The sequence below is a fragment of the Perca flavescens genome, chromosome 24, assembly GCF_004354835.1.
Source record: "Perca flavescens isolate YP-PL-M2 chromosome 24, PFLA_1.0, whole genome shotgun sequence".
Taxonomy (NCBI): domain Eukaryota; kingdom Metazoa; phylum Chordata; class Actinopteri; order Perciformes; family Percidae; genus Perca; species Perca flavescens.
Genome location: NC_041354.1, coordinates 6,430,073 through 6,456,454, shown reverse-complemented (window position 1 = coordinate 6,456,454; position 26,382 = coordinate 6,430,073). Strand labels below are relative to the sequence as shown.

Here is a 26,382-nt window from a genome sequence, read left to right as displayed (position 1 = left end):
TTTTTACAGATACGTGCATTCATAATTTTACAGTGACACCAGACCATTGGATTAATATACAGTCTATGGTTTGTACTAGCTAAACTTTTTAATGATACTTGTTTTAATCAGCTTCGACTTCTGTGAGGGTGCAATGCCGTCTTTAACCGCATAGTGGGCGACATAAACCAGCTTTTACAACTCGGGGGGCGCTGTTTCGTCCAGCGGAATGTGAAATATATATATAAAAAAAAAATAAAAAAAAGTTTGATTCAACTCAATGGCAATTTTTAGACTCATTAGCTATGTGATTTTGCTTCTGAAGTGAAAAAAATGTTTTAAATATCTTTCAATGTAGCTAGTAACAAAACTGTCTATGGTCAACATTCAAGCAACTAATAATTTTGGCAATACGCATTTTATTTTGAAAGTATTAACAGGACGTTTGTATTTCTCGAGCTGAGCCACGCAGTACAACGAACCATGTTTCATTACAAACATTGGCTGGGTGAAGGAGTTTCAAGCGTTCCCAGTCGTCTTTTCATTTTACCGATTGACATTAAAGTAAGAAATACATGTCATTATACTAAGTGTTCGAGTGGTTAAGGTTAAGATAGCCGATTGGTCAGGGGATAGGACCTGAACAAATGGAGTTACGTTACGGGGAATTTGGGACACTAAACTGCACGTATACCACGAAGTTTTATCTAGCCAGTTCTGCAACCGTTAAAGCCTGGTTTTAGCTAGCGTAGATAAAGCATAAAAGCTTCAGATCGCTTAAATTCACGTTAGATGATAGCTAACGTTAGGCTAACGTTCAGCAGCAGGAGAGATCATTGATATCTAGGAGGAGAGATGATGTTACGTTGACCTGGCCCCACAGATAGTCACCCTATTAACTACTGATATATATATAGTAACGTTAGGTTACATTAGCTTGGCAGCCGGTTAGGTTACTGTCCCTTGCAGGGCTATTAACTTGTTAGATTGCATCATTTTGTAATTATACAGGTCAATGTTGTGGTGTTAGGATTAGGCAAGACTTGAATTACATATATAACGTATATATGTATATATAAACAGTACACACTGTGCTTTATATCAGGTAAACATCTAGAAGGACACCTTCATGCTCTAAGCTCAGCCACCTAAATTGCCCTCGACAACACAAGTGCGTTTAGTAATAGTAATGTAACTTAACTGTTGTGCACCATGGTAGTAGATGCACTCACAGTATTTTATAGTACTTCAGATAAGGACACCGGTCACTGTTGCTGTTAATGCATGCTTTTGTTTATAGGAGGTGGATGATGCTGGTGATGCAGTTGCTGAGGGGTACAGTGAAGCATGCTGGGAGCAGTGCCCAGTGCAGTGTTAAGCGATTAAGCTCATCAGTAGGTGGGATCAGCTCATCCTCACAACAGTCCTGCACTGATACTGACCATCCCAAAGTCCTCATCACTGGTTGGTTTTTGCACTATGTCATTGTCTGGGTTACTAATATAGCATTTTGTTTTTCAGGCAATGACATTTGATCTCTATGGAAACTCATTTTTTTCGTTTCTTTTGACCGTTACAGGAGGGCTTGGACAGCTAGGGGTGGGGCTCGCCAAGTTGCTGAGGTACAGAGTTCACACAACCTCCTATTTCAATTATTTATCTATTTCCAAAAGGTGGAATAGTTGTTTTGTATTGGAGTTTAGAAGCAAGTTCTTCTTACCCTCAGAAGGTGACACCATTATTATGACCCACCCAGACCTCTCAGGTCGTCTGGGACAGGTCTACTTGTTGTCCCCAGAGTCAGAACTAAACAGGGGGAAGCAGCGTTCAGTTTTTATGCTCCACATATCTGGAACAAACTCCCAGAAACCTGTAGGTCCGCTGCAACTCTCAGTTCTTTTAAATCTAAGCTAAAGACCTATCTTTTTGATGTTGCTTTTCTTTAAATAATCTATTTTATTAACTTTAATTTCTTATACTGCACTGTAACTTTTATTGTTATACTGCACTATCAATTTTATTCTTGTCTTTTAATGTTTTTAATTTGTTTATTATTGTTTTTTAATTGTTTTCTAACTGCTCTTTAATGTTTTATGTAAAGCACTTTGAATTGCCCTGTTGCTGAAATGTGCTATATAAATAAAGCTGCCTTGCCTTGCCTTACCATTGCCTGATGGCCAGACTGAATAATCTGGAATGTGATCAGTAGTTCGAAAATGCTGTGTAAACAGTTATTATAAATGTTTCAGAGTGCCAAATGAAATCTTCTCTTCAGGGTTAATCGGTCCATGTCCTTATGATTTCAGTTCCCAGAACTGACCGTATTGATGTTTCACCCTCAGGAGACAATTTGGAAAAAACAATGTGATCCTGTCTGACATCAGGAAACCTCCCAACCATGTCTACCATAATGGTGTGTATTTTTGTATATCCTCCTTTGTGGAACTCAATGTCAATTTAATTTTGTGTCTGTGCTATGTTTTAGCCCATGTACAAATCTATACAATACCTGACTGATGTTCACTTGCCAAAAGGCTGTGTTCAAGTGAATTTGTTTCCTTTTAGGGGTTTCATTCTCATTTGGGCCAAGCAAATATAAAATATATACGCCTAAAGCTATGCTCTTGGGGTAAAAGTGTCTACAAACACGGCAACGTTTTGCGTACATGTGTCCTCCACAGGTCCATTCATCTTCTCAGACATCTTGGACTTTAAGAACCTCCGGGAGATTGTGGTGAACAACAACATCAGCTGGCTAGTTCACTATTCAGCTGTGCTGTCCGCTGTGGGAGAGAACAACGTCGCTCTGGCCAAAGAGGTCAACATCACGGGTAGATGCACATACATTTCTGTAATATTTATATTACTGTGGAACTACTGAAGATAAGACACTCTTTTTTTTCAGATTTGAAGGGTATGTTACAACAGCATTTAGAGTCATCTTAACACAGACACTTATGCACAGCCTCTCTCTCTTTGTAGGTCTCCATCACATATTAGACATAGCAACCGAACATGGTCTCCGTGTGTTTGTCCCCAGCACGATGGAGGCCTTCGGTCCATCCTCATCCAGTGACCCCATCCCTGAGCTGTGTGTGCAGAGACCACGCACCATCTACGGTGTCTCCAAGGTCCACGCAGAGCTGATGGGTGAGGTGAGACACACACACACATTGTGACAGACACAGATATACAGATTCTGACACACACACACACACACACAGATTCTGACAGACACACACAAAGACATCTAAGTTTCTATATACATTCCTACATTTTGTTCGTCAGTGTTTTATCACAGACCCCTGTAAAGCCCTGTGTTTTGCCTGTCCCTCTTTGTCAGTACTACCACCACAGGTTTGGGCTGGATTTCCGCTGTCTCAGGTATCCAGGCATCATCTCAGCTGACTCCCAGCTTGGAGGAGGAACCACAGGTGAGCAGGTCTGAGGAAGAAGTGTTTAGGTGTAACCCCAACCTTTTTGGTCCACGGTACAACTCACAGCCCTGTCGAGTGAACTCACGTACCCCGTCATCGATTCCCAATGTATGTTCCAAATGTATAACGCTTATATAAATTATATAAAAGTGGATATTGTTCATTTTTACAATAATACAATGGAACTGTCCGTGTTAAGGTTGGTTTGGTCTGGAATCGTACTAATCCTAACCGACTAGGCTACTACTGCTCTCAGCAAAGCTGAATGTTTTAACCATTAGTCCATTACTATTACTTTTAGCTAAACTATTATAACCGTTTCCAAACTACTTTTAGCTAATCATTGAACTGTTAAGTCATTACGTTTGGATACCTGTTTAAACTTCTGTGCTCTCTTGCTGACTAGTTTTCACACACTCTTACATAACTGCAACATGCTGTGTTCAGGTGTTACAGCTGACTTAATGTTAATATGTGGATTATATATTCTTTTAATCAAGTCATAATTTCAATTTTTTTCAAGTTCATTGATCTACTCTCTAATCTTTCCAAGTTATCCCTGGCGACTGCAGAAGTACCCCCCTAGGCTAGATTTACATTGCTACGTTGTGGTTAAAAAACAAATATCTTTTGCTACGTTTACACCTCGCATTCACACTACTTAGCGTTTCAGAGCCCCTAATGAATTTTTTTGAAAACACTTCTGACCCCGTTTTGGTTTGGAATCTGCGGGGTTGTGTTAAAGGTCCCATGACATGGTGCTCTATGGATGCTTTTATATAGGCCTTAGTGGTCCCCTAATACTGTATCTGAAGTCTCTTTTATATAGGCCTTAGTGGTCCCCTAATACTGTATCTGAAGTCTCTTTTATATAGGCCTTAGTGGTCCCCTAATACTGTATCTGAAGTCTCTTTTATATAGACCTTAGTGGTCCCCTAATACTGTATCTGAAGTCTCTTTTATATAGGCCTTAGTGGTCCCCTAATACTGTATCTGAAGTCTCTTTTATATAGACCTTAGTGGTCCCCTAATACTGTATCTGAAGTCTCTTTTATATAGACCTTAGTGGTCCCCTAATACTGTATCTGAAGTCTCTTTTATATAGACCTTAGTGGTCCCCTAATACTGTATCTGAAGTCTCTTTTATATAGGACTTAGTGGTCCCCTAATACTGTATCTGAAGTCTCTTTCCCAAAATTCAGCCTTGGTGCAGAATTACAGCCACTAGAGCCAGTCCCACAATGAGCTTTCCTTAGGATGTGCCATTTCTGTGTCTGTAGCTATTGACGAGGAGAGTGGGGGGGGCAAGGTAGAGGGTGGGCGCGTGGCTTTGACCAACTGTCACTTTGCTCATTTGAAAGCCATGATGTCTCTCTCTCATGGGTGGGCCAAATTCTCTGGGAGGGCAAAGCAGAGAAAGGGGAGGTAACCTTGCTTGTTATGACCTCATAAGGAGAAGATTCCAGATCGGCCCATCTGAGCTTTCATTTTCTCAAAGGCAGAGCAGGATACCCAGGGCTCGGTTTACACCTATCGCCATTTCTAGCCACTGGGGGACCATAGACAGGCTGGGGGAACTCATATTAATGTTAAAAAAAAATCTCATAAAGTGATATTTTCATGCCATGGGACCTTTAACCACCTGATTGGGTCTTATCGGTCATGACGTCTCGTTCTCTCAGACTAAGCTTCTAACGTTACCATGGCAACTACCAGCAACGGGCGGAGTATATATGCTGCATCCCGTTTACGCGCATGCCCAGTATACGAGAATGTTGATGAGATATGCGGTTTGGGCATGTTAGTTTAAACAGAGATTAGTTCTTCTACTGGAGCTAAAAACACTGTGTGTGCACGGAGGTCGCTTTTGGCTCAAAACTCCGCTTAAAAACCAAAACGTAGCACTGTAAATGTAGCCTGAGGTACAAGTACCCCTGGTTGGGAATCACGGATGAAACCTAGCTAAGAATGAGATAAAGATGGTGCACCAAGTAGTTGTAGTTGGCAATAGTTTGTACAGATTAAACAGAAGAGATACTGTATATTGTGCTCTGGTATCGTCGGTCTTAATCTGTTTTTCCATTTCCCAGATTATGCGGTCCAGACCTTCCATGCAGCTGTAAAAACGGGTAGTTTGGAGTGTAACCTGCGCAGTGACACGCGGCTTTCTATGATGTACATTGGTAGGGCCAAATCTTTGCTATAGAATAGTGGGGTTTTCCCTGTCAACAAGTGATATTCATCCTGTAATCCACCTCTTTGTCTTTCATCTTTTTGTTCTCTTGTCTTTTGTTTTCATCTTTTCCTCTCCTACTCACCCATTACTTCCTGTTCAGATGACTGTCTCAGGGCTACTTTAGAGTTCTTGGAGGCTCCGGCAGACACACTGGTCAGCCGCACCTACAACATCAACGCTATGAACTTTACACTGCATCAACTCATCCAGGAGATACAGAAAGTCCTGCCGGACCTTAAAGTCACCTACAATGTGGATTCTGTCCGGCAAGCAATAGGTGAGATTTCTGGCAGAACGGAGGGACGAGTGGTATAATGATATCTCTACTTTATAGTCACAGAGTTTGGGCTTGATACCATAACCACATCTCTCTTTTTTTAGCGGACAGCTGGCCAATGGCATTAGAGGATAGCGCAGCGAGGCGGGACTGGGGCTGGAAGCACGAGTACGACCTCTCCGAGTTGGTGCAGACCATGCTGACTCACATCACTACGGGCAACCAGCTGGCACAAGCCTACTGAGCCTTTTGTAGCAACTCCATACAAAGCTTAATTTAAAAGTACGTGACACTGAGGTTTTAGTACTTACACTAAAAACGTTATGTCTTTACAAAAATCTCAAGATCCAAAATTAATAACAAATAAGGCTACGTTCACACTTGGCATCTTTTTTTTTAAGCTGCCAGCGTCTGTTTTACATTTTAATCCTATGGAGTAAAACGTGTTTTCAGAAAAGTCCTGAGCACTTTTTTAAACTCCACCGCAGACTTTTTTTTCTGCAGCTCAGGGCATCTTTTTTAGGGTGAAAAAAGTTCAGCTTTTCTGAGAAAAAAAAACGCCCTACGTCAAGCGCTTTTTTGACAGCCGACCAATGACAAGCGGAGTAGCCAGACCTGTCGTTTTCATAACAACAAGAAAAAATGGAGTCGGAGCTCAGCGAGTTATACGGTATGACCGGGTGCTCCCTGTACAGGGAACTTGCTTTGTTTTAAGTAACGTTAGTAGCACCTCTCTCTCTCTCTTTCTATCTCTGTTCTTTCTCTAGCTTGCTCCACTGCTTTGTTTTATCTAAAGTTAGCACCGCTCCACATAGCGCTCTAGGAGACTGTAGCAGTAGCTGTTGTTACAGCAACAAAAGAAGACGACGAACATAGCCTAAAGAAACTTCTGACAGGGGGATTACGATCCAGACCAATCAAATAACTACTAACAATATGACATATGAACCTCCGTCTCTCGGAGGCATAAAAACCTTCTAGACCTCTCAATCTCATATTTTTGATTAGATTTATGATTTTGCACCCATCTGTGTCTCTCACCATGCTCCTCCCTCCTCATCCGTCCATCTCATCTCTCTTTTTCCTCTCTGTTCTTCTACATCCATTAAGCTTTTAGTGTGAAACTAATCTGATGCAAGAGCATGCTGGATGCTATCACTAAGTTACTGAACTTTTAAGAGTTGAGTTCTCTCTCTCTGAATGTACTTTATGTATGTATTTATGTGTCATGTTGTTGTAGCTGTAAGTATGCAGGTGACTTTTGCTAGCTTACTAAATGTGCACCTGTCATCTGTAGCAGCTAAATGCTTGCCTTAAAACCAGAAAACCAGATGGCTTTAAATAAGAGCTGCACTCCAACTGGTCACCAATAAGTACTGTAACCATAAACACTGAAAGGCTTTACCTTGGGTACTGTTACTATAGAAACTGATAATCCTAGCTAGTGGTACTGTAGTTTACAGGTCCTTTATCTGTAGTTGCCTAGCAGGGCTGTAGGCTTAAAAATAAGTGTTTGAGTTAAAGAAGAATTGTTTTTAAAAGTTACTTCACCTTTACACTAGGTGCTTTAAATATATTTATTTAATGTATTTAAATTATTTTCATTGTTGCTTTCTGTTTTGGAGCTGTGGCCTCTGTGCTCAATATATATGAATGTTGAATCAATGAATGCATTAGCATTAATTTTCATGTATTGAGGGAAATAGAGCTCCTCAGTTTTGTAGCTGTACTTCAATGTCTTAAATCTGTGAATGAAATGCGTACAATGGAAGGGAGTGGGCATCACAGCTCAAGTTGTTTTTGTTTCTTTAATATGGATGTTATTTATAATGATATTCTTTGCAGCTTTTTCTGTTAAATCAAAAGGATGACTTTTCTTTTAATAAATATTTGAATGAAACTAGCTCCTTTCCTTTGTAACCAATTACAAGTCTAGTACAATGTGTCTATTGTCATTGCATTTTGATGACAATACATTGACACAATGAATGCTTTTAAATGTCCTAGGCAGTAGCCCACAGATGGAGAATTAGATGAACAGTAATGCCATACTGGACAATGAATTAGATCAGAAATTGCAAGAAGTACGACAAAAACGTAAGCATCCACATTCATGAGAGTTGAAAATGAGATTTTAAGAAAATCACTGAGGCCATGTCCTTTTCCCAAAATCCCTCAGTCCTTTTTTGCAGGTGCGTCTGGATGTAAGCAGGGTTGTGGAGCCTTCTGGTGGCCAATGCTGCCCGCTGCAGTTTGAGCTGCAGGATGTCATTGAGCAGGGAGGCCTCTCGGTTCAGACTTGCCAGCATCTGGCCTTCTGTGGCCTTCACTGCTGCTCGAACCAACGCCAAAACACCCTACAAAGAACAGAGAAAGAGCCAGAGTCATACTCTGAAAGCCACGTCCACCGGAGAAAAAAACAACTCTGCTCTCCCTTGACTTGTATTGCGTTAAGGTGCCTCTTTGTCAATTTTGTCTGCTAGCAAACAACAGAAAAATGCCTAAAAGCTGCTGTGTGGTGGTATTAACTACACATGTTTTTAGGTTGGTGTAAAGATCCCACAGTCTTCCCATTATCTGCTGAGTCCTCATGTCTGTATCCACTTTTGTCTTCATTAAAGCTGTTTTTTGGGGGGTTGGCAGCTTATAAAAACTTAAGTTCAGGGTTCTTTACATTGTTGGTAGTGAATATCACCACACAGCAGGTTTTAGGCATTATGTTGTTTGCTAGCAGACAGAATTGACGTGGAGGCACCTTCACGCAACACAAGTTGATGGAGAGCGGAGAGTTCTTTTCCCCTCTGGTGGGAGCGGAACTTAAATGCGCTCTGTCTCTATGGCAGACAAAATGCTAGTCAGTGCATAAACGAATGAAATTCCAGAATGCTTTCACTTGTTTTATATCCCTTTGTGAGTCTTACCTCTTCATCCAGTTGATTAACCTCAGGAACATCAACCTCCCCCAGAGTGACCCTTGACCCTTCTCGGAGACTCCGCAGCCTCTCCTCCATCTTTCGCAACGTAGACGTTAGCTCGGCTTGTTGGCGCTGATGCTCCCACTCATGCAGATCTGTGCCCTGCAGCGCGTGTACAGTGCACTGATCAGACACAGGATATGTTAATGGTAGCTGTGGGGTTTGCCCGTCACTTATTACAAGGGCTTCATTTACCTGTGCTAGAGGACAAGGTGTGGGCGGCAACTGCACCTCCAAGTGTAGCTGAGCGATGGACATGTTAGCAGCGCCACCCACCACCGCCTGGAGAAGCCTCCGCCGAGTGATGCAGGTGTCTGTGAGGAACTGGGTGAACTCACGTCGGTGGACAGAGGTGAGGTTTGGCAGACACTCAGACAGCGCATCTCTCAGCAAGTACAAAAGTTTGGGTACGTCGAGACCTGATGAATAGAAGACGTAGAAGGTTTATTAAACCTAGAGACGAAGGACAACAATATAACATAAAATTAAAAAAAATTGGGTTCTGTGGCACACAGGGAGTGAGTCACTGGAAATGACTCACTCGTCTTTGGGTCATCTGTACTAGATGAACAATGACAGGCATTCATATGGGTTTTGTGTATTTCTTGTGCAGAAAAGTGTACTGCAATTAAAGTTTTTCAAAATGGACAACAATGTAACAATAAATCTAAGCCTATTTATTTGTGTTGCCATGCAGGCATTCCAACAACACTTATTGAAATGCAATGAAGCCTTTGCTGCCCTTTAAAATCTCTCAGGAAACACAGCGCTCTTTTGGATGGTCATGTTAAAGGCTCTTGATCACAGTGTCGATGTCAAGAACTGTACAGTACACTGCTGTTGGCTCGGACCTGCGCCCAGCTGTGGGAAGATGCCTTTGGCGATCACAGATGCCCGGATCACGTTAAACCAGGGGAAGCCACGGGCGGCGGCGAACATAGCGACGTCGTACACAAACTCCTGATGGAAGCACCGCCGTTCGTCACAGAACTCAGGCCATGAGAAGTGACAGCTGAGCCTCTGCACGCCATTCTCTCTCTATCAAAGACACAAGAACACACAACTATTATTACTGATGCATTGATGTACAGTATAAGCAGCATTTTAATGCTGGCACTGCTCAAGGTGGAGCTTTTACTTTGATCAATCACACAACTCAAATGTTGCGCAGCTGTATTTGGATAATGATTGACTCACTTCACGCATACTGTTTTGCTGATACAAGAGCATCATTATAGTTATTTAGGTGTGGTGTATATGATATGCTATTCAGTACATTTTCTTTTGTTTCATGCTTTATTTTGTATATGGTTATCTAATCAGATATTTTATTTAAAAAATAAAAATAAATGTATTTATATTGATGTTGCTTAGAAACACTGCAATTTCCTGTGTGGGATCATTAAAATTTGTCTTACCTTGTACAGTCGTGTAGTTTATTGAACGCATCAGATTACATGAGGCCATATTGTTTTGTATCTTAATTTTCAAAGTAACTGTAGTGGATTAGAAGTATTAAGTTGCATAACACGGAAACACTCAAGTAATAGTGTAATATGGACCATTTTTTACATGTCTGAAATAAAGTAAATAATAATAATTATTAATAATAATACACATGCCTCAGAATTGTACTCAAGTAAGGCCTGCAGTATTTGAGTACTACTTAGGCATAGGCCTGATGGATCTAACGGGTGCCTGACGATTTACCTTCATTTTCAGAACTTCACAAACAAAGTATAAAATGCATGGAAGCCATTGTGTAAAATATTAGTTCAGCTAGCTAAGTTAATAGTAATGGCCTCTCTGCCCTCACAGTTTGTTGAGCTATAGCTAGCTAAATAACAGCTAACAGTTTAGCTACACAGTTAATTTTCTTGAATGTTTACAGTGAGTAGGCTACAGCCGACAGTTTTAGGGGACAATATAGAGCCAAATGCTTTGCACCTGTGCTTTTTAATTAGGCTAGCTAGCTAGCTAGTTAACAATGTCGGTATTGGTAACTTCATGTTTGGGTCCATTTCCTAGCAGCATTTGAAAGCACCATGATAACACGATATTACTCTTATGTTAATTAAGTTAGAATTCCATGTGTTAGCTAATTCAATGCCCGCCTACCTGGTGTCTCGCTATGTGTGCTATCTCCCTTTCTGTAAGGGAACCCTTTGAATCCATCCTTGATAAGTCACAAAAAAGCACTTGGTTGCCATGGATACGGACGCTGGCAGGTGGGCGGGGCGTGCGGCGCTGTACGGCGCGATTACGTCGCACGCACGTACGACGCGTAGCAGCTGGCGGAATGTTCGGATTCAATATTCTTTGTTGCAAGAAGCTTTATTTATAGGTTTCTGTCATATGACTCATATGATATGACTAAATGTAAAAGTAAATGAACAGTATCATATTATATTTAATTAACTCATTAGCCACAAAATATTCTGAAATAGGCCTAATCACAATCACATGTATTCGTTTAATGAGCTGACACCTGTTGTTTCCTACTGTCTATAGTTGTTTCCGAGCCGAGGTTTAACGGCGACTGTTTTGGTGACAGCTAATTACAAAGGCTGCTAAAGGTAGAGAGAGCAGTCGGCTGGTTTCACCTCAGACACACTGTTATTGTTTTGGTCACTGAGGTTATTAGCGGAGGCAGTAACTAGTCTGTCATGTAACGTGTAGGTTTATCAGTCCAGGACTACAGATGGCTCAGGCAGGGCTAATCCTCTTTAACATGAATCCCACTCCTCCTCCTCTTCTTCTTCTCCCCCGTCCTCCTCCTCCTCGTCGTCGTCCTTTCTTCTCTCTTTTTCTGTCTCTATTCTCCTCATTGTATGGCTTTTCAAGAAATAAATCGGGGGAGAGAGGGTTTTCTGATGTACAGACAACAGATTGAGATTATGTCAAGATAGCCATAGCAGCGATATGCCATTTCCGGTCGTGCATTTAAAAAAATAAAAGTTGTATTAGTTGAATCCCCAAGCGTGATGTTTTTGTATCGCTTTAAAAAATATATATTGGTTGTGTATTTACCGCATTAGTAAAGTGAATGTTATTTTAATCAGATACAAATATTTTGTTGTTGCACATACAAACAGTAGCCTAGTTTATGGAAATGCATCATGTTATCATGTGTAATGATAACTCTGCTAAATTTCAGGTAATTTAATTATAATAATTGACAGACCCAGTTCTCTACTCCCAATCTTCGGATCAATGGTTGGGATTTTTTGCATAGAAAAGATGGAGATATATTCCACTAGGGTTACAGCATAGATTCAGATTTCAGTAGAACTTTTTTTTTTTTTTAACATGTAATAGCCTAATTAAAGCTTTTTTGGACATTGGGCACTTTTATACATCTGGTTTAAAGATTAATGGGGTCCCATTATTTGAAATGTCACACATTAGATTATACAGTCATACTTTAAAGGTGGCATCAATCCTTCATGCAATTTGTTTAATGATTGATTTTGTAAATGATTTTAAATCCCTTAAGTAGATATTATACAGCCTAACAAATAAGAACCAACTCAACATTATTACGGTAATGTCTAAGTATTTAGACTTATTGTAAATGAGAGCTGCTCAACATGACTTTACGATGGTGTTAATGATTAGTCAAATTATGTCTAATATTTTGGCGGTTTGTAAATAGCATATATGCTCTAGTGTTTCCGTTACAAACTAAAATTCACGGGCGCGACGCAATGATGATTTGAAAGTCAAAAATCAGTGTACTTCCGGCCTATAAAATGCTGACTTGACACATGCGCCTCATGTCCAGGATCTCCGGGGAGAAGTGAACGCGCAGCGCTACTCTGGCCGATGTGGGTGACGGAGCTGTCCACTGCTGCTCGTGACTTCACCTGACTTTAATATCTGACATCTAAATGTTTTCTTCTGGATCTATAATCGGCCATTGATCATTGATCTTCTAATATTGCTGTCGGTATGCGTACATAAAGGTAAGAGTAATCTCATTTTTTCCCCTAAAACTCCTGCCTTACGTTTAAACTCTTATAGATCTGGCCTATAAGATCTGCAGTATATGCAAGTTGTATATGCTCATTTTATAACTCCCTTCGCGCGCGCGTGTGTGTGTGTGTGTGTGTGCGCGTCAAGCCAAATAATTACACATATTATTAACATAACATACAGCATGTTTGTTTGTGTGTGTGATCCAGTTGGATAGCGCAGCACACACACACACACACACACACACACACACACACACACACACACACACACACACACACACACACACACACACACACACACACACACACACACACACACACACACCTGCTTATTGGATGAGAAACAGAGAGCAAGAGGGATTGAGCAGGTACAAAGAGTTAGTGCACCTCCTAAAGTAGGCCAAACATCAATCTCTCCTTTGCTTTTTTCTTCCTTTGTCCTGCTGGCACTTCAGCACTGTCATAGTTCACTTACTTTTTGGTCTGTCTTTGTCCGAATGTTGCGTAATAACAACAAGGCAAGAGTGATTTCTGCACTAATATATAGTTAAGTGAATGAATTGTGGTCAAATTAGTGATAGAAGTTGTTCTTAAGTTCTGTAAGGATTTAAAATGGTGAATAGTGGTGAAAATGGTTCTTTAGTTGACGTTAAGGTTTTAAAGATGGGTCTGTTGTTAACGTATAGTGACAATGGCTTAGTGGTAAAGTAATCTAAGCAATATTATCTGCTAAGAATAGGTCTACAGTTGATATATAGTGGCAAAAGAGGCTCTAGTTAACTTCAAAAGTTCCCAACTTGTTGATGTTATGATCAAAGGGCTAGTGCAAGTGGCTCATGATAAATGTCTTGGTAAAATGTTTTGTCAATGTGCTATCAAGGGTGTTTTGTGTCATTTATTTTCTTTCAAATCATGTCAACAAGAAGTAAAAAGTCATGTAATGCAACTATTCTTTTAAATGTATGTTTTCAGACATGTATTCTGGCCCCAACAGTGGAAATGATTTTAAGTGTCTTTGTCTGAATGTTGCGTAATAACAAGAATGCAGAAGGGATTTCCTTGATTTCTCCTCAAGGAATACTCATTAGCTCCAAGAGTTTTCCAGAGACCAGCTGCCTGATGCTTCACTTTGACGCCTGGCTCCTGTCAGCACAGGACCTACTCATCCCTGACTTCCTGTCTACCCAGAATTCTCTGAGGCCCACCTACTCTTTCTCGCTCTCTCATTAAAGCTGTGAAGCAGATACAGGTTGACGAAATGAGGGGTTATATATATATATATATTATATATATATATATATATATATATATATATATATATATATATATCTGAATTATGCAAGGATGTTTATATCCTAAATAATAAAAAAAATAATAGATTGTTATTTAAAACTGCCTTTGGTGTTCTCAAAAGCATAACAAGATTTTATTGTAGCCTATAGTATATATATTATTTTTCTTTTGTTGCCGTTTTAAAACTTTATTTTAGATTTGTTAAAACTGCAATGAATGAACAGCGCAAGGGGCATTGTTCTGATCGAATTTGAAAAGTTTGAAGGACTTTCAGGGCATTTCTTTTGTAAAAATAATCCTTTAATGTGTTTCTTTTAAAAGAAAACTTTTTTTTTTCAACCTGAGGCTTAGTTTGTAGGTTTACTTGAAAGAAATACAACCTTGGGAAATGATTTTTTTATTAATTTTAAATTTAGTTTTGCAGAATCTGAAGCAAAAAAGAGAGCAAAATGTCTTTCCTTAAACAATCTTGCATAATCCAGCTTTTGACATATATAAGGCGCATGAACTATGTGCTTCTTTTACATTTATTTTGACTTCTAATATCAAATAATGAAACAGAGTTCATTACTGCAATTACAATTCAAGTTCTGTACTCAAAGCCGGTCTAATAATATTTGTATTAACAATAGATCAAATGCCTACTTTTATGTGAAACTACAGAGATTTAGCACCCAACTCTGCAGTTCCCATCAGTTTCACAGATGATTTGAGCAGCTGATTCTTTTGGTTTACTCTCACCGCTCTCATCAACATCGTGCCCAGACTCAGCTGTTCTCAAAGAAATGATGAAAAACCCACTACCTGCATAGCAGCAAACAGCAACACCGAATTAGCAAGTTGCTGGTGAACATAGAGGAGCATTTAGCAGCTAAAGTGCTCGCTAGTTGGGGATGCTTCCTATCTTGAGGCACTTTCCATCTTCCCTACTGTCTACAAGTCACATTACATACACATCATCTATACAGAAATAACTTCAACTTACACCCAAACATAGCTCTTTGTTATATAATGTATGTTCATTCAAACGGGATCGAAGCGGTAAACTAAATAGGGACAAGTGAAAATATAAAGTCAAAATCAATTCTAAATGGTTCTTACTCATAGTAATGGTGTTTTGCTGGTTGTAATGGCAGATGCCTCCAATAACGGTTTTCCTCGACGCAGTTCAATAGGAGCAGTTAGTGTTTTCAGTGATTTCTAAACAGGAGGCACCCTGCTGTCAGACAGATTGTCTGTAATTACAATCCTCTTCGACTACAGCCGTGTGTGTGTGTGTGTGTGTGTGTGTGTGTGTGTGTGAGAGGAAGACATAGAAAAAGACAGAGAACAAGATAAAGAGAGAAAGAGGGAGCAATATGTGCTGAGAGAAGATACCTGGTTTGACACCCAATCGCACATACAGACTACAAACAGACCACTGGAGGCCAGGCCACCTAGACACAGAAGTGTAAAGTTGAGATGAAAATTCAATCCCTAAAAATGATCAAAATGAAAGTGGTTATTATTTGACAGTCTTTCTTTCCCCTCCCCCTCACTAATATAACTCAAACTGTAGGCGCCTTTCAGTTACAGCCAAGGCTACCAAATTATCAGTAAATAAATACTTGTTGCATCCATCTGATGATAAGGTTTGAATAAAAGAAACCATCAAAGTTGCAAATTAGCATGTGCCTCTTCTCCAGGTCAAGAGCGACGTACAAAAGAACATCACTTGTCTTGGCCTCACCATGGCAACACCCCCCCCACACACACACACACACACACACACACACACACACACACACACACACAGGCTCTTAAGGAGGCTTTTCTTTCTATCCTTATCCTCCCCCCCTCCTCCTCCCATCTCCTGTCTTCTCCTCTCTCTTCATTTCTCCTCCCTCTATCCGCCTCCTCACCCCCTCCGTGCACCAACTGCTACTTTACCCTGAGAGCTGTGGAACCGAGGGCTCTGCATCTTAGTGTATGACTAAAGCTGCAGAAGTAGCCGCCACACACACACACATACACACATTTAAACACTTAGTGCTAATTCCTGGTCTGACTCAGCACGGAAAGATTCCCCCCTCCAGCTTTTTCTCATCTCTTTGGATCATGTTTCCTGAATATGTGAGTAGTGTACCTAATATATAGTTGTTAAGTGAATGAATTGTGGTCAAATTAGTGATAGAAGTTGTTCTTAAGTTCTTAGGTAAGGATTTAAAATGGTGAATAGTGATGAAAATGGTTCTTTAGTTGACGTTAAGGTTTTAAAGATGGGTCTGAAGTTAACGTGTAGTGACAATGGCTTAGTGGTAAAGTAATCTAAGCGATATTATCTGCTAAGAATAGGTCTAGAGTTGATATATAGTGGCAAAAGAGGCTCTAGTTATCTTCAAAAGTTTCCAACTTGTTGATGTTATGCTCAAAGGGCTAGTGCAAGTGGCTCATGATAAATGTCTTGGTAAAATGTTTTGTCAATGTGCTATCAAGGGTGTTTTGTGTCATTTATTTTCTTTCAAATCATGTCAACGAGAAGTAAACTGGGCAACTAATACTGTCATGTAATGCAAGTATTCTTTAAATGTATGTTTTCAGACATGTATTCAGGCCCCAACAGTGGAAATGATTTATAGTGTAAATTTGGAAACAAATGATTTGCAGCCTTGGCTCATTTGAAATTTGTGTGGGGATGTGGTGATATTTTCGGAACAAAGTTGTTAAGAGACACAGAGCTGAAGAGGGATTAGGAAGCAGAGCATCACATCGGGTGTCTGCAGCTAAGAGCTGTGATTTGGCCCGCAGTCTAACCTCATGGGACTTAAAAGCCTGCTAAGCCTGCTGATAACATTCACCTTTTTCATAGGTTATTAAAAGTCATCACAGTTAACAGTCATGATTAACATTATTATAATTTTAATGAAAAAAAGAAGCGAAGTGTTACTGTGGGCTGATCGCTGTAATCTCCTTTCCTGATTCAGGCTACACCTGTTCATATTGCAGTCGTTTTTATTGCTGCTCATATCAGGATATATGATTTTTGTTGGGTTTTTCGAAACCCATGTAAACCAAATAGTCAATGTCAATCATTATATTGTGAGCTTATAAAACAAAATTAAACCGTATGAATTACGTACTGTACATTATGCAAGCTGTTTTTATCTGCGTTCCAAATAGGATTTCTCAATGCGTGCTAGGCCGCTCCACTAAATACAGCAGGCTTTAGGAAGCTATATTTTGTATTTATATATGTATATGTGGATATAGCTGCATTTGATATAACATTATGTGACTATTTTCTGTTGAAATTGATGCCAATCCATTGGTCTTTTGTCCCAAATTATTTTGATAGAATGAAAATCTTTAAGGAATCTGGGATTTTTTTTTTTTTAGACAGGTCAGTTATTAAATGCAGAAAAACAACAATTTTAAGTTCATGAGGCAACAAACTACCTGGCAGCTTACTGGTTTGATTTGAATGACTTTGTACATAATGCTTGTATCCTGTGGAGCCAAATGACATAATATGTAACAGTCTTATATGCCAGGTAGTCCTGTTAGTGGATGTCCTGTCTTGAATCCTCAGTCAAACACCCTGATTAGGAGTTGTGATCTTGTGTGTGGGAACAGAAGGCTACATAACACGTCAATAAAATGAAAAATGCATCTCTTGAAAACGATGATAGATGACAACTTCTTTACATTCTGTGTTGACGTTTGTGTCTATACCTCAGGTGTGTGTGAGATTGCAGCACGTACTCGGTCAAGGCAGGGATGTGGGACCCCCAGCCCCTGTCTAAACATGCCTCGTCCCTCTCGCCGCGACCCCCCTCCAATTTACGGCCTGCCCATGTGATCGCAGCCCCCCCAGCCAAGCGGATCACCTTCTACAAAAGCGGCGACAGCCAGTTTGGGGGCGTCAAGATGGCCATCCAAAAGCGCAGCTTCAAATGTTTCGACACCCTGCTGGACGACCTTTCCCAAAAGGTTAGTGGGACAGGTATCAGAGCTCTGATGGAAAGATTTCTTTTGAAGCTGACTGTGTAGATGCCCCTGTACCGCACTTTAATCTTCCCAACTTGGCAACCGCGTTAGCTCTACTTCGTTAAATGTTCACCTGCTGAATTAAATTTTATCTGAAGACACACTTGCAACAGATTTGTACCGTATACAGTACATGTGCATATGTGTGTCCACATACAGGTGCCCTTGCCATTTGGCGTGCGGACTGTGACCACTCCCCGCGGCACCCATGCCATCAAACACCTGGAGCAGCTCCAGGACGGTGGCTGCTACCTTTGCTCTGACCGGCGCCAGGCTAAGCCAGTCAACATGGAGCTGGCCGGCAAACGCCCGACCATCTGGTACCATCACAGCCGGAGGCCCCAGCAGCCCGAATCCTCGTCCGCAACACCGCCCGGCCATCAGTCTAACAGGCAGCGGCGGATCCTGCTGGTGAAGAACAGCGAGCCGGGGATGAGGAGGAGCGTGGTGCTGAGCAGGAGGTCAACCAGGAGCCTGAAGTCCTTTCTTGATGAGGTGTCAGAGGTGATGCAGTTTCATGTCCGCAAGCTCTACACTGCTGAGGGACGAAGGGTAAGAATTAGCTTGCTTCTGAATGTTTGGTCATGGTTTAGAGTGTGTTTTTTATTGCAGATGACAGCTTTTGTACTGGAAACTGACACTGTCTGATATTTTTCCCAGATTGACAGCGTACAAAACCTGATGACTTGTCCTGGTACATTGGTGTGTGTTGGCCGGGAAGCCTTCAGCCCACTGTTGGTAAACTTTATCAGGAAGAGCTCAGAGGAAAAACTGCCTGGTCTGGGCAACAGGGGCCCTGCTCTTGGCCCCAGGACTCCTGGAAATGGGGCCAGATCTTCTGCTACTCAAGGAGCAAGATCCCCACCTCGTGGAGCTCAGTCCAGAGCCAGCGAATACAGCGAAGGCCATGAAAGCAGGAAAAATGGTAAGTTGTTTGGGTGAATACCCGAAACACAAACCACAATTTCAACAACAGATCTAAAGTAGTTTAAAGAGTAAGATAAAGTGAAATACTGGTTGCATTTCCATTCCCTTTTCTCTCTCTCCTCAGTTAACTTTGGTCTGGAAACCAAAAAAAGCATAATCCATCCTCGTTCAGATTCCTCAAACCGCTCCACCCGTTTCTCCTTGTCTTCAGAGAAGTCATACAGCAATGGTGTCAACGCCTACTCCCAGGCCAGACCAGCTATTATGAACGACGACATTGAAAAGCGTGTCCTGGTCAATAAAGACGGCAGCCTGTCAGTTGAGATGAGGGTGCGTTTCCGCCTACACAATGACGAGACCCTGCAGTGGTCTACACAAGTCAAGAAATCCCCATCTCTGACTAATGAATGTTGCTCCCTGAGCCATGCACAGCCCCATTACCTGCAGCAGGGCCAATCAGAGAGCTGCTCTGATCCTGATTCCACATCCTTTGACCCAGAGGGTGTGGATTATTCTAACCAACCTGTGCAGCGTGTGTTGGAGGCGAACCAATGCCCCTGCTGTTACCAGAGACAGGAACAGAAATACGACTTATGGGAAAACCCAGCACACAGCCAAAAACAGCATCCTGTCCCTCCCCCACATCCACCCAGCCACAGCCACACTCTGCTGAGACATACACACTCTTCTAGCTCTTCCTCGTCATGTAATTCCAGGAGGGTGGTGCGCTGTCGAGCACGAGTCACAAACTGCGGAGCCGGTTCAAAGCAGAGCCAACTTGTCCAGGAGGAGATGTTTGTGACGGAGCAGGTCGAGCACAGAGTAGAGCTGGAGCAGGATGGAGATACCCATGTCGAGGTGTGCAGGATGAGCCAATGCTGCAGCCGCAGTGAAGTAGTTGCCATTGATAGCAACCCACGACCACTTAGCAGGAAGTCAGTAGAGGATGAGCTAATGATGGAGGAAGAAGGGGAACGCCCGCTGTCTGCAATCAGTAGCTCCTCACATATTCTTCAATCACTGCAAGAGGACCAGGATGATGACCTGCCACCCAGCGCCTCGCAATGCTGTCATAGCAACGAACCTTCTCCTTCCCCAACTTCCCAGACTCACCTGAGCGACAAACCAACAAGCAGCGTCACGGCTGGTTCTGTCCACTCTACAGAACACGAGAAGCAAGAGGAAGAGAGAGGAAGCAGAGCAGTATCTGTAGCCTCTTCCTGTCACTGTGGAGCAGCCACCCCACATTCAACAGCTGAAGCAGAGGAGATGGATCGAGCTACCAGCTCCAAGTCCAAAACGAGCAGAGCCTCAAGCAGGTCCAGCAAAGTCAGGATCCCAAACTCAGAAGAAGAGGGGGCTGCAGATGATGAGGATGAAGATGTAAAGAGGGTTGTTAGTGGCTTGTCTGGTCATACAGGATGTTCTCTGCAGTCAAGGGGATCCAATGTATGTTCCAATTGTGGCGGATGCAAACGTGGGGTCAACTCTGAATCCAATAGCAGAGCATCACAGAGGTCCAAGCATTCCCACCGTACCTCTCCACAGCAGGCCACACCTCTTTCCAGCCAAGAGAATGCAAATAATGGCAGTGATGATGATGGCTCAGAAGGTTCAGCTGGGTCCACACAATCCAACAAGACCAACCTCACCAACAATGGCCGCTGCTCTGCAATATCAAACATCCTGGAGGACAGAGCATCTAGTGCCATGTCCAGAATGTCCAATCCTGAGGAAGCAGGAAAAGAGGAAGAAAGGGCTCCGAGTGCCACCTCAGCCACAAGCCACAGGTCCAATAGATCACACAAGTCTGGCTATAATGGCACCCCTTGTGGTACAGCACAAAAAGAGGAGGAGAGAAGCCCCAGTGCCATGTCGGCTCAGTCCAACATGTCTGCCAAGTCCAGCAAGTCACACAAGTCCAACAAGTCCAACGGCAGCTGCACCGCTGACGCTCCTGACATAAAGACAACAGAGGAGGCAGAAGAAGAGAACACTGGAGAAAGAGCACTTAGCTCCTTGTCAGCCAAATCTGGTGCTTCGGCAGAGACCAGTGCTTCAGTCAAGAAAGGAACTAAGGCTGCCTCACCAACTGACAATACAGCTGTGGAGGAGAATGACACAAACAAAAGAACTCCAAGTGCCCTATCTGATAATCCTGGCGAGGCAGAAAGACCAGATAGTGTCATGTCTGCTAAATCAGCTAAATCTAATGTGTCAGCAAAGTCCGGCACATCTCACAGGTCTACTTGCAGTCACTGTGCAAGAGCAGTATCTCAAGCTGATGTACCCGTTATCGAAGCAACAGAACAGGAAGAAGAAATGGAGTCAGAGGAGAGAGCAGCGAGTGCCATGTCAGACAAATCAAATCTTTCTGCCAAGTCTAATAAATCCCATAAGTCCATCAAAGCTGCCGAAATGTCACTTTCTCCTGGAGAAGATGGAGAAGATGGAGAAGATAGAGAAGATGGAGAAGATAGAGAAGATGGAGAAGATGGAGAAGATGCAGAAGATGGAGAAGATGGAGAAGATGGAGAAGATAGAGAAAAAAGGGCAGCGAGTCAAGTGTCAGGCAGATTAGTCAAATCTAACACGTCTAACTCTAATGACAATGAAACCGCTGCATCTCCAAGCTCCAAGGAAAAAGAAAATGAGCTGGGAGAAGATGAACAGCAGAGGCCTGAAAGTGTAATATCTGCTAAATCAGCTTCTTCTGCAAAGTCTCACAGCACAAATTGTGACACAAGTTCAAGAGCGGCTTCTCCAGCCAAAGACACAGCAAAGACAGAGGTAGACAGCATGGAGGACAGAACCCCCAGCGCCATGTCTAGTAAATCACACACCTCTGCAAAGTCCTCCAAGTCCCAAAAGTCAAATCAAACCACAGCATCTCCAAATCCAAATGAAGCCGATATGCCTTCTATTGAGATAAATGGAAAAGATGAGCATAATGAAAATCGAGAGCGGGTGGCCAGTGCCATGTCTGTCAAGTCAAAATCTTCGATGAGGTCCCGTACTTCTCACAAGTCTAGCAAGAATCTCAAACTGGTGTCACCAAGTCCAAATGTTGTCACCTTTCAAACACCAGAGGGGGTTGATGAAGATGGAAATGAGACAACAGAGAGAGCACAAAGTGCTACATCTGCTAAATCAGGGAAATCCAATGTTTCGACTTTATCGCATAAGTCTCATCATAAGAGAACAGCTGATGCTGCTGTTGTTGAAACAGCAGATGCAGATGAAAACGTGGAAGACAATTCAACAAAAAGTAAATCTCATGGACAAACGCTCTTACCCAGGAGGTCATGTTCCCCACTGGCCCACTCACCCAAAGCTGTATCCCCCAGCAGATCTGGCAAATCAAAATGTGGCTGTGGAGCAGCTTCAGCACTTGAAAAGTCAAAGGAAGAAAAAGAGGGCGAGAAAAAGGAAGATCCTGAGGAGCTTAAAAATGAGGAGGCTTCTGAGCGGGCCGCCAGCATCCTGTCGTCCTCCAGCAGAAGGCAGAGGAGAAAATCAGGAGGCACTGAGCAACCACTGAGTCGAAACTCATCAGGCTCAGTCTCTCTTGGGTTGCCAGAAGACCAGGAAATAGACGACTCAGACAGTGGCAAGTCCTGTGTTTCTTTTCACACAAATACTGGGGAAAAGGGCAGAGTGAAGACAGTAACTCCCTGTGTCCCCAAAAGCTCAGAACAGTCCGCTTTGAAGGAAGAAAGGGAGGGAACGGGGTCCATCATCTCTCAAAAGTCCAACAGTAAAAGCACTCACAATCATCCAGCAATCAATATCCCTACTATTACAACAACAGGGGGGAGCGGGGATAAAAGTGAAGAAGGTGGGGAGCAAACAACAGAGAGAGGAGCCAGCGCATTGTCAGCCAAAAGCAGCAGGTCTCACAAGTCTTCTTGTAGCTGTGGCGTCAAAGCACCTCGAATGCTTGACATAAATCCAAAGCACATTAGTGCCAGCCCAACCAAAGCAGGAAATGACCTTGAAACAGCAAGTCTGAAGTCAGCTTCGACGACAAAAGCAAGCAAAACGGACGGCAATGACAACAGGACATCATCTGCAATGTCAGCAGCAAGTACTAAAGCTCGGAGCAAATCCCCTGCAAGGGCCAGCACTGAAAATGCCAATGTAGCTGGAGATTCAGGAGATGATCACACTGCAACTCAGGCCATCAGTAGACCAGCTAGTAAGGCAGAGGGGGAAGAAGATATCGCAGACAATAAGGCGGGGAGTGTCCAATCCAAGAATCCCCGTAGCCTCAGGCCTGATTCGGCAGCATCAGCTCACTCAGGCTCAAAAATGAAAGCCTCAAAGGAGAGTAAATCCAGCTCCAAACCAAGCAGCAAAGTGGAGACAAGTAGTGGGAGCACTCTGCATCACTCTACGTCTGCTGCTGATATGCTGAAGGAAACCATGGCTGCCGCTGCACGTCCAAACAGCCAACAGTCAAAGGCTAGTAAAACCAGTGACAAGTCCAGGAGTAAAAGGTCTCAGAGGAGCAGGAACCAGACGGATCAGGAGGATCTGGAACTGTCACCTGCCTGTCTGCCCAACGCTTCCCCCAATGAGGTTGTCAGTGACTGGCTGCGGAGCATTCCCACTAACAGCTGCATGCTCGCACTTGGTGATGGGCTGCATGAGGAGGAGCAGGAGAAGGTGGAGGAAGAGAAAATTGGAGAAGACGAAGCAAACGAGGAGGGTAGTCCGGAAGTGGGGAAAGTGGAAGACGAGGAGGAGGATGTTGAGGCTGACGAGGAAGAACAGAAAGAGGAGGAGGCTGAATGTGATGCAGCAGAGGAGGAGAAGAGTTCAGATCCAGCTCCAGGTGGTGGTGATGCAGTGGGGACTCGCCCAAAAACTCTGTTGTCGAGCGGTGACGCTCTGCCGAAGAGTTGGCATTCTTCAGTTGCAGTGATGAAAATTCTTCTGAGCTCCTCTCCGGGTCGATGTCAGAGCATGCCTGAGGTAAGCCAATGACTTTATGTACATGGTTTGTTGTGTATATGATTGTATAACATGGAATAAGCACAAAAAGCAATTAAGGTTCAGGCTTAATTTCTTCAGTTCTCTTCATTTCTTGCTTCATTTCTCAGTCTTTAAGATGAAACTATTAAGGCTGCATCTAACAGCTATTTGCAATATGTTTAATGTGCATTTTATCAAATAATCAATCCGTTTTGTCATGAAATGTCTTTTTGTCAAAGCAATAATCTAAAACCCAAACAAATTTAAATTACTATTGTATAACACAGACAAAAGCAGCACATCTTCCATTTTGGAAGCTGGAACAGAGAATGTTTGACATTTTTGTTGTATTTGAATAATTTTAGAAGTCTAAAGAGGTAAAACTATCTAGTAATTCAGAAAGGGAAAAGTTTAGTTAGAGAAACAGCTGAAAAAATGAATAGACTTGTACAGCTTTTTAAGAATCCCTAATTTACCAGGATATACAATCAATTGTATGAATGTACGTAATCCATCTTCTCTGCTGTCATCTGTAGGTGTCTCCAGTTTATGGTCGTAGACTGAGCACATCAGCCAGGGGGTTTCTGGACTGTTTGGCCCAGCTCCAGCTCATTGAGCCTAAAGTGACCCCTGGCTTTGAACAACAGAAGGACCCCAACCAGCAGTATGAGGACATTATGGCCATCCTTCAGTCTCTCTGGCTCACTGCACCCAGGGACATTGAGACCAAGGAGGCCAAGGAGGGCAAGGACATTGGCACAGAGCAGGTGACTCCACCGAGGTCCTCATCCGGGGTGGGAATGAGCAGTGGCTCTGGCGGATCAGGGAAGGAGAATGGAACTCAAGGTGGAGATGAAACAAATCAAAACAAAACAAAAGAGTCCTCCTTACATGAGGAGGATGAGGAGGAGGAGCGAGCGGAGAAGGTTGTAGAAGAGGAAGAGGAAGGAAATGCAGAGGCAGAACACAAGGAAACTGAGGCAGAACCAGAGGAGGCAGACGTTGCAGAGGAAGAGGTACATAGTGAAGAACAAAGTACACTCCTTCCAAGTCTGGACAGCCCCAAAGCCACTGAGAATCCCTCGTCATCAGACAAGAGCTCTGCCAACGACAGCTCCAAATCCCCCACCGATAACGAACAAGAGACGGCGGAGGACTCAGGCAGCTCAGGCACGCCCCCGACTGTCCTACGAGCACCATTGTCAAAACGACTATCCCAAGACCCTGATCCCGTGTGGGTCCTGCACCTTCTGAAGAAGCTGGAGAAACAGTTCATGGACCACTACATTAACGCCATGGCGGAGTTCAAAGTTCGTTGGGACCTGGACGACAGCCTCATGCTGGACACCATGATCGGCGAGCTGAGGGAAGAGGTGAGCAGACGCATCCAGAGCAGCATCCAGCGCGAGGTGAGGAAGATCCAGAGTCGCGCCGGCAGAGGGGGGAAGTTGCCCCGGCCGCCACAAAGAGCGAACCTCTCCAGGGAGTCCACCGTAACAGAGAAGAGGCGTCAAATATTGAAGGTAATTTTACCAAATCCTCTTTACAACATACAAGATGCTGCTGCTTCAAAGGCAGAAAGATAATGTTTGATTTATGTTTCAGGTCATGAAGAACCAGTCAGTAAAAACCACTGATTGCCTGAGCGATGGAGAGATGACGGCTGAGTTCAGCGACCAGCGAAGCGATGACGAGTACTGCCCCTGTGATGCTTGTGTTCGCAAGAAAATGGCCGCCCGGCCTCTCAAAGCTAACCCGCTTGCAGCCGAAGCACCAATGATGATGGAGTTTGACCTCCTTAAGATTCTGCAGCTAAAGAAAAGCCCATCGCCTGCGCCTGCAGTTGTGCCGCAATCTGCAGAGGTGGAAGGTGATAGCGAGGTAGCAGACGAGGAGGTGAGGAATTTAGAGGTAGTGCAGGAGGAAGAGGAGGAGGAGGAAACTAAAGACGATATTAAAGCTGATGTTGTTTTAGAGGAGACGATCCCAGAGGAAGATGAGGAATTAGAGAAAGAAGAAGAAGATGGGGGTGAGGCAGGAGATGAGGAGGAGGAAGAAGCTGAAAAGGAGGAAAGTATTGCAGTTGAGGATCAGGAAGAGAAAGAAACAGGTGGTGAGGAAACTGGGGAAGAGGAGACATCAGGAAATGGAGAGGAAGAGGAAGAGGCAGAATGCCAATGCCAGTGTGCCAGAAATGAGGAGGAGAGCAACAAAGCAGAAGAGGGAAAGGAGGAAACAGCAGAAGGAGAGGCTGCTGAGGAAACCAGTGACAACGCAG

The 26,382-nt window shown here is 43.0% G+C and overlaps 2 protein-coding genes across 2 annotated transcripts; one reads left to right on the top strand and one right to left on the bottom strand.

Moving 5' to 3' along the window:
- Nucleotides 1-431: 431 nt before the first annotated feature.
- On the top strand, nucleotides 432-6,794 carry LOC114550937 (L-threonine 3-dehydrogenase, mitochondrial). Its single transcript, XM_028571934.1, has 10 exons — nucleotides 432-543; nucleotides 1,280-1,443; nucleotides 1,559-1,601; nucleotides 2,322-2,392; nucleotides 2,661-2,810; nucleotides 2,962-3,134; nucleotides 3,323-3,413; nucleotides 5,507-5,599; nucleotides 5,753-5,929; nucleotides 6,034-6,794. Exons 2-10 carry the CDS (start codon nucleotides 1,287-1,289, stop codon nucleotides 6,171-6,173), a joined length of 1,095 nt encoding a protein of 364 aa, XP_028427735.1. The 5' UTR covers nucleotides 432-543; nucleotides 1,280-1,286; the 3' UTR covers nucleotides 6,174-6,794.
- A 1,246-nt stretch (nucleotides 6,795-8,040) lies between these two features.
- c24h8orf74 (chromosome 24 C8orf74 homolog) lies at nucleotides 8,041-11,121 on the bottom strand. The gene is made up of 5 exons (XM_028572441.1): nucleotides 11,023-11,121; nucleotides 9,756-9,942; nucleotides 9,100-9,323; nucleotides 8,851-9,027; nucleotides 8,041-8,286 (listed from the first exon to the last, which is right to left on the bottom strand). The coding sequence occupies exons 1-5, from the start codon at nucleotides 11,077-11,079 to the stop codon at nucleotides 8,041-8,043; spliced, it is 891 nt and encodes a 296-aa protein (XP_028428242.1). The 5' UTR covers nucleotides 11,080-11,121.
- Nucleotides 11,122-26,382: the final 15,261 nt, after the last annotated feature.